The sequence below is a fragment of the Chiloscyllium plagiosum genome, chromosome 15, assembly GCF_004010195.1.
Source record: "Chiloscyllium plagiosum isolate BGI_BamShark_2017 chromosome 15, ASM401019v2, whole genome shotgun sequence".
NCBI classification, from domain to species: domain Eukaryota; kingdom Metazoa; phylum Chordata; class Chondrichthyes; order Orectolobiformes; family Hemiscylliidae; genus Chiloscyllium; species Chiloscyllium plagiosum.
Window position 1 is genome coordinate 78,927,342 of NC_057724.1, and position 11,319 is coordinate 78,938,660.

General features: G+C 42.6%; 1 protein-coding gene across 1 annotated transcript in view; it reads right to left on the bottom strand.

Annotated features, from left to right (window-relative positions):
• LOC122557441 (tripeptidyl-peptidase 2-like) overlaps window positions 1–11,319 on the bottom strand; it is a 114,228-nt gene that overhangs the window by 71,055 nt on the left and 31,854 nt on the right. Inside the window, exons 9-11 of the mRNA XM_043705196.1 lie at window positions 9,503–9,567; window positions 9,399–9,461; window positions 4,136–4,235 (exon numbers count right to left, since the gene is read on the bottom strand). Of these exons, the coding sequence (XP_043561131.1) occupies window positions 4,136–4,235; window positions 9,399–9,461; window positions 9,503–9,567 (228 nt within the window). The remainder of the gene's footprint in view (window positions 1–4,135; window positions 4,236–9,398; window positions 9,462–9,502; window positions 9,568–11,319) is intronic.

Here is an 11,319-nt window from a genome sequence, read left to right on the forward strand (position 1 = left end):
TCTAGGTACACTACATCTACTGGATCTCCCTCGTCCATCTTCAGAGTTGCATCCTCAAAGAATTCCAGAAGATTAGTCAAGCATGATTTCCCCTTCATAAATCCATGCTGACTCTGACCTATCTTGTTACTAATATCCAGATGTGCCGTAATTTCATCCTTTATAATAGACTCCAGCATCTTTCCCACCACTGAGGTCAGACTAACTGGTCTACAATTTCCTGCTTTCTCTCTCCCACCTTTCTTAAAAAGTGGTACAACATTAGCCACTCTCCAATCCGCAGAAACTGATCCCGAATCTATCCAACTCTGGAAAATAATCACCAACGCATCCACGATTTCTCGAGCCACCTCCTTCAGTATCCTGGGATGTAGACCATCAGGCCCCAGGGATTTATCAACCTTCAGACCTAACAGTCTCTCCAACACCAATTCCTGGCAAATGTGAATTCCCTTCAGTTCAGGTCCTTTAGCCACTGTTACCTCAGGGAGATTGCTCGTGTCTTCCCCAGTGAATACAGATTGTGAACACAGTGAACATTGTTTTGTGAAGGGTAGGTCATGCATCACAAACCATACTGAGTTCTTTGAGAAGGTGACTAACAGGTGGACTAGAGTAATGCAGTTGATGTGGTGTACATGGATTTCAGGAAGGCGTTTGATAAGGTTCCCTCAGGTAGGCTATTGCAAAAAATACGGAGGCATGGGATTGAGGGTGATTTAGCAGTTTGGATCAGAAATTGGCTTACTGAAAGGAGGCAGAGGGTGGTGGTTGATGAGAAATGTTCATCCTGGAGTTCAGTTATTAGTGGTTAACTGCAAGGATCTGTTTTGGGTCCACTGCTGTTCGTCATTTTGATAAATGACTTAGATGGGGGCATAGAAGGATGGGTTAGTCAATTTGCAGATGACATTAAGGTCGGTGGAGTTGTGAATAGTGAGAAAGGATGTTGTGGATTACAGAGAGACATAGATAAGCTGCAGAGCTGGGCTGAGAGGTGGCAAATGGAGTTTAATGCAAAAAATGTGAAGCAATTCACTTTGGAAGGAGTAACAGGAATGCCGGGCTAATGGTAAAGTTCTTGGCAGTGGAGATGAGCAGAGAGATCTCAATGTCCATGGACATAGATCCCTAAAAGTTGATAACCAGGTTGACAGGGTTGTTAAGAAGGCATATGGTTTGTTAGCTTTTATTGGTAGAGGGATGGAGTTTCAGAACCACGAGATCATGCTGCAGCTGTACAAAACTCTGGTACGGTCACATTTGGAATATTGCTTACAGATCTGGTCACAGCATTATAGGAAGGATATGGAAGCTTTGGAAAGGGTTCAGAGGACATTTACTAGGATGTAGCCTGGTATGGAGGGAAGGTCTTACGAGGAAAGGCTGAGGGACTTCAGGCTGTTTCATTAGAGAAAAGGTTGAGAGGTGACTTAATTGAGACATACAAGAAAATCAGAGGGTTAGATAGGTTGCACAAGGAGAGCCTTTTTCCTTGGATGGCGATAGCTCGCACGAGGGGACATAGCTTTAAATTGAGGGGTGATAGATATAGGACAGATGGCAGAGGTAGTTTCTTCACTCAGCGAATAGTAGGAGCGTGGAATGCACTGCCTGCAACAGTAGTAGACACCAACTTTTAAGCCATTTAAAATGGTCATTGGATAGGCATATGGACAAGAATGGAATAGTGTGGGTTAGATGGGCTTCAGATTGGTTCTAGAGGTCAGTAGAAGATTGAGGGGCGAAAGGCCTGTCCTGTGCTGTAACGTTCTGGGAGTCTTAAGAGTCAGAAAGCGCAGAAATAGACTCTTCGGTCCAACTTGTCCACACCGACCAAGTTTCCAAAACTAAACTAGTCCCAACTGCCTGCATTTGGCCTATATCCCTCTAAACCTTTACTATCCATGTACCTATCCAAATGTCTTTTAAATGCTGTAACTGTACCTGTATCTACCACTTCTGCTGGCAGTTCATTCAACCACCCTCTATGTGAATAAGTTGCCCCACAGATCCTTTTTAAATCTGTCTCCTCTCACATTAAAAACATGCCCCCTAGTGTTGACCTTTGCTATTCACCCTAGCTATGCCCCTCATGATTTTATAAACCACTATAATGTCATCCCTCAACCTCCCATGGTCCAGTGAAATAAGTCCCAGCCTACCCTTATAACCCAAATGTTCTAAACCCAACAGCATTTTGGTAAATCTTTTCTGAACCCAAATGTTTGTGGGTGGCACGGTGACACAGTGGCTAGCACTGCTGCCTCACAGCGCCAGAGACCTGGGTTCAATTCCCGCCTCAGGCGACTGACTGTGTGGAGTTTGCACATTCTCCCCGTGTCTGCGTGGGTTTCCTCCGGGTGCTCCAGTTTCCTCCCACAGTCCAAAGATGGGCAGGTCAGGTGAATTGGCCATGCTAAATTGCCCGTAGTGTTAGGTATATGTAGGGATATGGGTGGGTTGCGCTTCGGCGGGGCGGTGTGGACTTGTTGGGCCGAAGGGCCTGTTTCCACACTAAGTAATCTAATCTACTCTAATCTAAACATGGCAGATGGGGAAATCATGGATGTCAATATGTGCTCTGTCCATTTACCGTACGTGTATTCTCAATAAAGCATGGTTACATGAGAACTGTCCTGCGACAAAATCAAATTGCTTTGCTCAAACAGATCCTCAGCACATCACTGCAAGTTATATTTCAACAATCAATAAATTTACAACATAAAGAGAAGGCAGGCGTTCAGCAAGAACTAGCGTTTAATCTAACCCTATTTCTCTGTCATTTCTCCATATTCCTTTTACTGCTTTTGTTTACACAGACTGTTGAATATATGCGCTGTTGGAATTGATCAAGTGGCAGTTTAAATTTAAATCTACTTTGTGAGTTGAAGGGCATTGAAGATAGATGTGGGAATCATTGACAAAGCCAGTATTTATTGCCTAACCCAAGCTGTCCTTGAGATAGCAATGCTGAACTTTCTTCTTGTAGTCTGTGTGGTGACACTACTCACACAGGAACCAACTGAAGTATTTAAAATGATTCAAGCAGGCGAGATCTGGTGGGGAAATTCAAAACAAGGGAACACATACCACAAAAATTAGAGCTAATTAGGGGTGGCACAAGAACGAACCTAACAAGGTGTGTAATACTGGACTACTTCATTCATTTTTCTAGTTTCTTTTCCCCTTAAGGATTTGTTCTTAAAAATCTGTACCTTAGATACCTTTATACCCAAGATGGCACAGTAATGTGACAACTTGTAAACTTTTCATTGTGCTTACCTAAGTACATGTGACAATAAAGCTAATTCAAACTGGGACATTCTTTCCCCACACTCCACTCACAAAAAACTGTTGGCACTAAGGGTCAATTGAAAATTTAAAAAATGACAAAGGGCTTTTGTCAGGTAAAGGTAATAATTGTCACGGAACCAAAGTAAGTATTTGTTTGTTTTCTTTAAAGACATACAGACTTTGATGGCAAGTCCAACATTTGTTACCCATCCAGAAATGTCCTGCAGCTATTGTCTTGCTCGGCCATTTCAGAAGGAAGCTACATGTCAACCACATTGCTGTAGCACATATAGGTCAGACTGGTTATAGATGGCAGATTTCCTTCTCTTAGGGACATTAGTGAAGCATATGTTTTTTTAAAATAATAATTGTCCAAGACTTCATTGTCACCATAACTGAACTCAATTTCAATTCCAGATTTTAACTGAATTCAGATTTCATAAATTGCCATGATGGAATCTGAACTCCTGTCCCACCAGCAATTTGTTCTGAAGAAGAGCCATAGCAGCTTCAAGGCATTAACTCTGTTACTCTCTCCACAGAAGCTGCAATAGCCTGCTCAGCATCCCCAAGTACTTTGTTCTTATTTCAGATTTCCAGCATTCACAGTAATTTGCTTTTTATCATCCTGACAGTGTTAGCCTTGGCCTCTGAGTCACTGGTCCAGTAACATTGCCACTTAGATTCTCTGCTTTGGAAAAACATCCCACGTTGCAGTAAACATCCCACATTGCAGTAACTGCCCCTTTATTTTGCTGATTATGGCTTTCAGCTCATGCTTTTATTACAGCCGCAGAATAACAAAGGATAGAAGGATAACTGGTTCACAGACTCTTACCAAGGTCCCCTCGACGACCAGGTGTACTGATTAGGTGGCAACTTCTCCCGCATCGAGTACTCTGCAACCATCATATCTGGACTGACATACGCACCAACACCTAATAATGCAACAAGTTATGGTCACTGGTGCCTGTGATATTCTTAACAATGTAAAACAGCAGATATACAACAGACTTGACCATTTGAAAAAAATCACAGGCTTAAATTTAAAATTCTCTGCTTCTCATCCAGTCCGGCCTGCAGAAACTGAATTCCAAAGAATCATATTAGATTTGAAACATTAACTCTGTTTCTCTCTTTACAGATGCTGCCAGACCTGCTGGGTTTCTCCAGCATAATCTGATTTTTATTTAAAATTCTCACTTTTTTTCATGGCCATAACCCTATCTCTGTAATCTTCAGCAACTGTGCAACCCTCCAAGATCTCTGCATTCATCTTATGCATCCTTCTGTTCAATCGGATTTTAATTTCTCCACCTGTTCTGTCAGTGCCTTCAGCTGCCTGGCCCCAAAATTTTCAATTCCTTCTTCTATCATTCTCATTCGCTTCTCCTTTAAGACCTTCCTGAGAGCAAAATGTTTTGACCAAGCTTTTGGTTTCAAAATCTCCTTGCATGAATCTGTGACAACCTTTATTTAACATTGCTGTTATGTTGCACTTCAGAATGTTTTACTATGTTTAAACGCACTACAATTACATAAACATAGCTTTTCCTTTTATTACAGATCACACTGGACCTCCTGAGTGGAGTTCTTTGAGAAGGTGACCAAACAGGTGGATGAGGTTAAAGCCGTTGATGTTGTGCATATGGAATTCAGTAAGGCGTTAGATAAGGCTCCCCATCATGGGCTACTGCACAAAATATGGAGGCAGGGGATTGAGGGTGATTTAGTGGTTTGGATCAGAAATTGGCTTGCTGAAAGAAGACACAGGGTAGTGGTTGCTGGGAAATGTTCACCCTGGAAGTCAGTTACTTGGGTTATACCGCAAGGATCTGATTTGGGTGCACTGCTGTTTGTCATTTTTATACATTACCTGTTTGAGGGCGTAGAAGGATGGGTTAGTACATTTGTGGATGACATGAAGGTCAGTACAGTTGTGGATAATGCTGAAGGGTGTTGTAGATTACAAAGGGACATAGATAAGCTGCAGAGCAGGGCTGAAAGGTGGCCAGTTGTGTTTAATGCAGAAAAAAGTGTGAGGTGATTCACTTTGGAAGGAGTAACAGGAATGCAGAGTACTGGGCCAATGGTAACATCCTTGGTAGTGTAGATGAGCAGAGAGATCTCGTTGTCCATGTACATAGATCCCTGAAAGTTGCCACCCAGGTTGACAGGGTTGTTAAGAAGGCATACAGTGTGTTAGCTTTTATTAACAGAGGGATCAAGTTTCGGAACCACGAAGTCATGCTGCAGCTGTACAAAACTCTGGTGCGGCCTTGGATTATTGTGTACAGTTCTGGTCACAGCATTATAGGAAGGATGTGGAAGCTTTGGAAAGGGTTCAGGGGAGATTTACTAGGATATTGCTTGGTATGAAGGGAAGGTCTGATGAGGAAAGGTTGAGGGACTTGAGGTTGTTTTCGTTAGAGAGAAGAAGGCTGAGAGATGACTTAATTGAGACATATAAGATGATCAGAGGGTGAGATCGGGTGAACAGCGAGAGCCTTTTTCCGAAGATGGTGATGGATAGCACAAGGGGGCATAGCTTTAAATTGAGGGGTGATAGATATACAGAGGTAGTTTCTTTACTCAGAGAGGAGTAGGGTCGTGGAACGCACCGCCTGCAACAGTTGTAGACTTGCCAACTTTAAGGGCATTTAAATTGTCATTGGATAGGCATATGGATGAGAATGGATTAGTGTAGATTAGATGGGCTTCAGATTGGTTTCATAGGATGGCGCAACATTGAGGGCCGAAGGGCCTGTACTGCACTGAAGTGTTCTACATTCCACATTGCACTTATGTGTGGCATGCTACTTAGCAGTATGAACGTTGCTGACCTGGCACAAAATGCTTCAGTATTAAGAACAATTGTGAATAATGCTGCAGATGGTGTCAGCATCAACAAACATCTTCATTTCTGATCTTATGATGGAGGGAAGGTCATTGAGGAAGCAGCTGGGCCTAGGACGCTACCAGAGAAACCCCTGTAGCAATGCTCTGGAGCGGAGATGATTGGCCTACTACACACACAAACTTCCTTCTACTTTCCTTTGTGCTAGGTATGACTTCAACTAGTGGAGAGCTTTCCCCTCAATGCAAATTACTGCTGAATTGCTAGGACTTCCTTGATGCCACACCCAGCCAAAAGATGTCTTGATGTCAAAGACAGCCTCATCTCAACTCGGGTTCAGATCTTTTGTCTTGGTTTGGACTAAGTCTTTAACAAGGTTTGGAGCTGAATGGGCCAACAATTGAGTGGCTTGCTCAGTCATTTCAGAGACTAATTAGGATTCAGTCACATTGTTGAGAGTCTGAAATAGGCCAGATTGGGTAAGGACTGCAGATCTCAAGTCCAAAAGAACATTTGCGAGCCTGATGGGCTTTTATGGTAATCCAGTGCTTAAACAATCAGTACTATTGAGACTAAAAGCTGCTACTTGTACAGCAGGTGACAAGGCAAAGCCTAACGTTAAAGGAGTGTGGGGAGTGTCCAAAAGGAGCTATGTAATTGTTTAAAGAAACAAACAAAAGTGAGCAATTTATGGTTGCAACAGAGCTTTAAAGGTGTGATTGCTTTGCAAGCTATCAACTTTAACTGGATAGGAACGTAAAAAGCAAGGTCAAGGCCAGCTGTTCCTTCAATATGCTAACATTCAATTCAATCTCAGTTGATCTTCTCACACTTAATGCCCTTACAGTGCAAAACTCTGTTGATTCCCATCTTGAACACGGTCAACTCCTGAGTATACACAAATTTCTGAGGCAGGGAATTCTGAAGAATCAAACCTTTTGAGCCCACTGAGTTAGCTTCACCATTCACTGAGACCATGGCTGTTCTGATCATCCTCAACTCCACTTTCTTTTCCCATGACTCCCTTCCTGTTTACAAATATGTCTCAGTCTGAACCCTGCCTCAGCAGCTCTACGCAGTAAAGAATTTTATCAACTCACCACCCTATGAGAGAAGAGCTTCTTCTCATTTCTGTCTTACATATGTGACCCCTTACTCTGAGATCATACCTTCTGCTCCCAGACTCTCCCACAAGGGGAAACAACCTCTCTGCATCTACCTTGTCAAATCACTTCAGAACCTTGTTTCAATAAAGTCACCTCCTTTTTCTAAGTTGCTAAGAGTCAAAGCCCAATCTACTCAACCTCTCCTCATAAGACAGTCTTTCTATACCTGGGATCAACTGAGTGAATCTTCTCTGACTGCCTCCAATGTTCAATATTTGCCTTCATTATCTTTTCTGAGATAAGGAACCAAAACACTTCAGTATTCCAGCTATCACCTTCCTATTTTAATATTCCCCTTTGAAATAAAGGCCAACAGTCCATTTACCTTTCCTATTGCATTAAAGAGCTACTAATTTGTCTTTTTATAACTTTTTCCCCGTTTTCACCCTATTTACTATCTTTGTCTTAAACATTTATATACTTTGTCCCTTACTGTGCCACTCTGGTTATTATTGCTGCCCTGTAATCTGCCATATGCTCCTGCTCTGTAAATTTATACTTCACCTCTCCCAAACCCTTCCACTCTCCCATTAATCTAAAGGTGTCTCTACAACCCTATTATTATATTCACCATGATACTGGCCCCAACACAGTGCAAACCAGAACAGTTCCCTTCAACCCCAGTACCAGCGCCAACGTCCCATGAACTGAAACCAAAAAAGAGAAAATGCTGGAAAATCTCAGCAAGTCTTGCAACATTTGTAAGGAGAGAAAAGAGCTGACGTTTCGAGTCTAACTGACCCTTTGTCAAAGCTTTGACAAAGGGTCAGTTAGACTTGAAACGTCAGCTCTTTTCTCTTCTTACAGATGTTGTAAGGCTTGCTGAGATTTTCCAGCATTTTCTCTCTTGGTTTCAGATTCCAGCATCCGCAGTAATTTGCTTTTATCCAGGTGTTTAACTCACTGCCATCTCTCTTCCAAGAATGCCGACCCTGTAGAAGTACTGCTCTTCTCTCAGACAGGATTTTTGTTTGTCTCTCTCCCCGTGTCCACCTTCACTGCTTTCCTTTTCTCTCTCAGTGTTAGACAAGGTATTTACTAAGACTCGCTTCCACAGCCTTATTTCCTTCCTCAGTGACTGTCTTCGCCTCCGACTTACTCCAAGTGGATTTCAACTCAAATTCCACCCTGCATACAGCCTCCAGGATTACAGGTACTTGCACAATATACAACATTTTTCCAAATGCTGTTCTCGCAGCTTTGACAAAGGGTCAGTGAGACTCGAAACGTCAGCTCCTTTCTCTCCTTACAGATGCTGCCAGACCTGCTGAGATTTTCCAGCATTTTCTCTTTTTTGGTTTCAGATTCCAGCATCCGCAGTAATTTGCTTTTATCCCATGAACTGAATCCTGTTTCACCTACACCAATCTTTGAGCCACATATTTAACTCATTAACATTATTGACCACACTCCAGTTTGCCAGTCATTTGGAGATTATTACTTTGGTGGTTCTGCTTTTTACTTTAGGTCTGAACTGTTCAAAATCTTTCATCACAACCCCTTTCTAGCTCAACCAATGTTGCTGCTACCAATGTGAGTGATAATGATGGACCCCTCCCATTTAAATTCTTCTCCAGTCTCACAGCATAGAAACAGACCCTGCGGTCCAACCTGACCATGCTGACCATAATCCCAAATTAAATCAATTCCACCTGCCTGTGCTTGGCTCATATCCCTCCAAACAATTCCTATTCATGTACTTATCCAAATGTCTTTTAAACATTTTATCTGTACTCCCATCCTCCACTTTCTTTGAAACTTTATTCCACACATGAACCACACACGGTGTAAAAAAAACTGCCTGAGAACATGATCGAAATCTGGTAGCAGGCAGGAAACACAGCCTTCGGGAGTCCCGTTCATGGCTGCAGGGCGGATTCACAGACTAGGTCTAGGTTCCCCAGCCAGGGAAAACATCACAGCATTTACAGCAGCCTCAAGAACTGTTTCAACACAGCCAGGGAAAACATCATCACAGCATTTACAGCAGCCTCAAGAACTGTTTCAACAGTGAGGTTTATTAATGTAGCAGCGGTATGTGTTTTTTCACCACTTCAGTGGACTAATCCCACACTTACCAATGATATTGGTGGAAGTACCTCCTGGACAGCCAACAGTGGAGAGACAGGGCCCATTGTTACCAGCACTGGACACAAAGATAACATTGTGTTTTAAAAGTTACCAGCACTGGACACAAAGATAACATTGTGTTTTAAAACTGCTTCATCAATCACCTTGCATACACGCCTGGAGAAAAGAAAACAGAAATAATAGAATCATACAATACCCAAGGCTTTTCAGTCTGCTGTACAGTCATACAGCATGGAAATGGACCCTTTGGTCCATCTAGTCCATGTCAACCATGTTCCCATACCAAACTAGTCCCACTTGCCTGTGTTTGTCCCATATCTCTCCAACCCTTTCCTATTCATGTAATTATTAAGATGACGTTTAAACACTGTGATTGTACTTGCATCTTGTTCCTTTGGCAGTTCATTCCATACATAAAAAAAATTGCCCCTCATGTCCTTTTCAAATCTTTCTCCTCTTACCTTAAAACTATAACCACTAGTTTTTAACTCCCCCACCTTAGGGGGAAGACTGTTGTCATTTACCTACTCGATGCCCCTCTTGTTTTTATAAAACTCTAAAAGGTCCCTCCTCAACCTCTTCTGCTCCAGTGAAACATTTCTCAGCCAATCCAGCCCACCTTCATAACTCCAGTCTTCCAGTCCTGGTAAATCTTTTCTGAACCCTCTACAATTTCATGAAGTCCTTCCTATAGCAAGGCGACCAGAACTGTACAGTCCTCCAGAACAAGCCTCACCAATGTCCTGTACAACCTCAACATGACATCCCAATTCCTATTCTCAAAGGTCTCAGCAATGAAGGCAAGTGTGCTGAACACCTTAACTACCCTGTCGGCATCTGTTGCAAATTTCAAAGAACAAAGAAAACTACAGCACAGTAATAACTGGCCGTCCAAGCCTGCAGCGATCCAGATCCTCTATCTAAACCTGTTGCCTATTTTCTAAGGATCTGTATCCCTCTGCTCCCTGCCCCTTCATGTATCTGTCTAGACACATCTTAAATGACACTATCATTCCTGCCTCTACCACCTTCGCTGGCAACGTGTTCCAGGCACCTACCACCCTCTGTGTAATGAACTTTCCACACATATGTTTTCTAAACCTTTCCCCTTTCACTTTGAACTCGTGACCCATAGTAATTGAGTCCCCCACTCTGGGAAAAAGCTCCTTGCTATCCACCCTGTCTATACCTCTCATGATTTTGTAAACCTCAATCAGGTTCCCCCCTCAACCTCCATCTTTCTAATGAAAATAATCCTAATCTATTCAACCTCTCTTCATATCTAGTGCCTTCCATACCAAGCAACATTCTGGTGAAGGGAATTTATATTTGCCAGGATTTGGTGTTGGAGAGATTGTTAGGTCTGAAGTTTGATAAGTCTCCGGGGCCTGATGGTCTACATCCCAGGGTACTGAAGGAGGTGGCTCGGGAAATCGTGGATGCGTTGGTGATTTTTTTCCAGAGTTCGACAGATTCAGGGTCGGTTCCTGCGGATTGGAGGGTGGCTAATGTTATACCACTTTTTAAGAAAGGTGGGAGAGAGAAAGCAGGAAATTATTGACCAGTTAGTCTGACCTCAGTAGTGGGAAAGATGCTGGAGTCTATTATAAAGGATGAAATTATGGCACGTCTGGATAATAGTAACAGGATAGGACAGAGTCAGCATGGATCTATGAAGGGGAAGTCATGCTTGACTAATCTTCTGGAATATTTTGAGGATGTAACTCTGAAGATGGACGAGGGAGATCCAGTAGATGTAGTGTACCTGGACTTTCAGAAAGCTTTTGATAAAGTCCCACACAGGAAGTTAATGAGCACAATTAGGGTGCATGGTATTGGGGACAAAGTACTAACTTGGATTGAAAGTTGGTTGGCTAACAGGAAACAAAGAGTAGTGATAAACGGCTC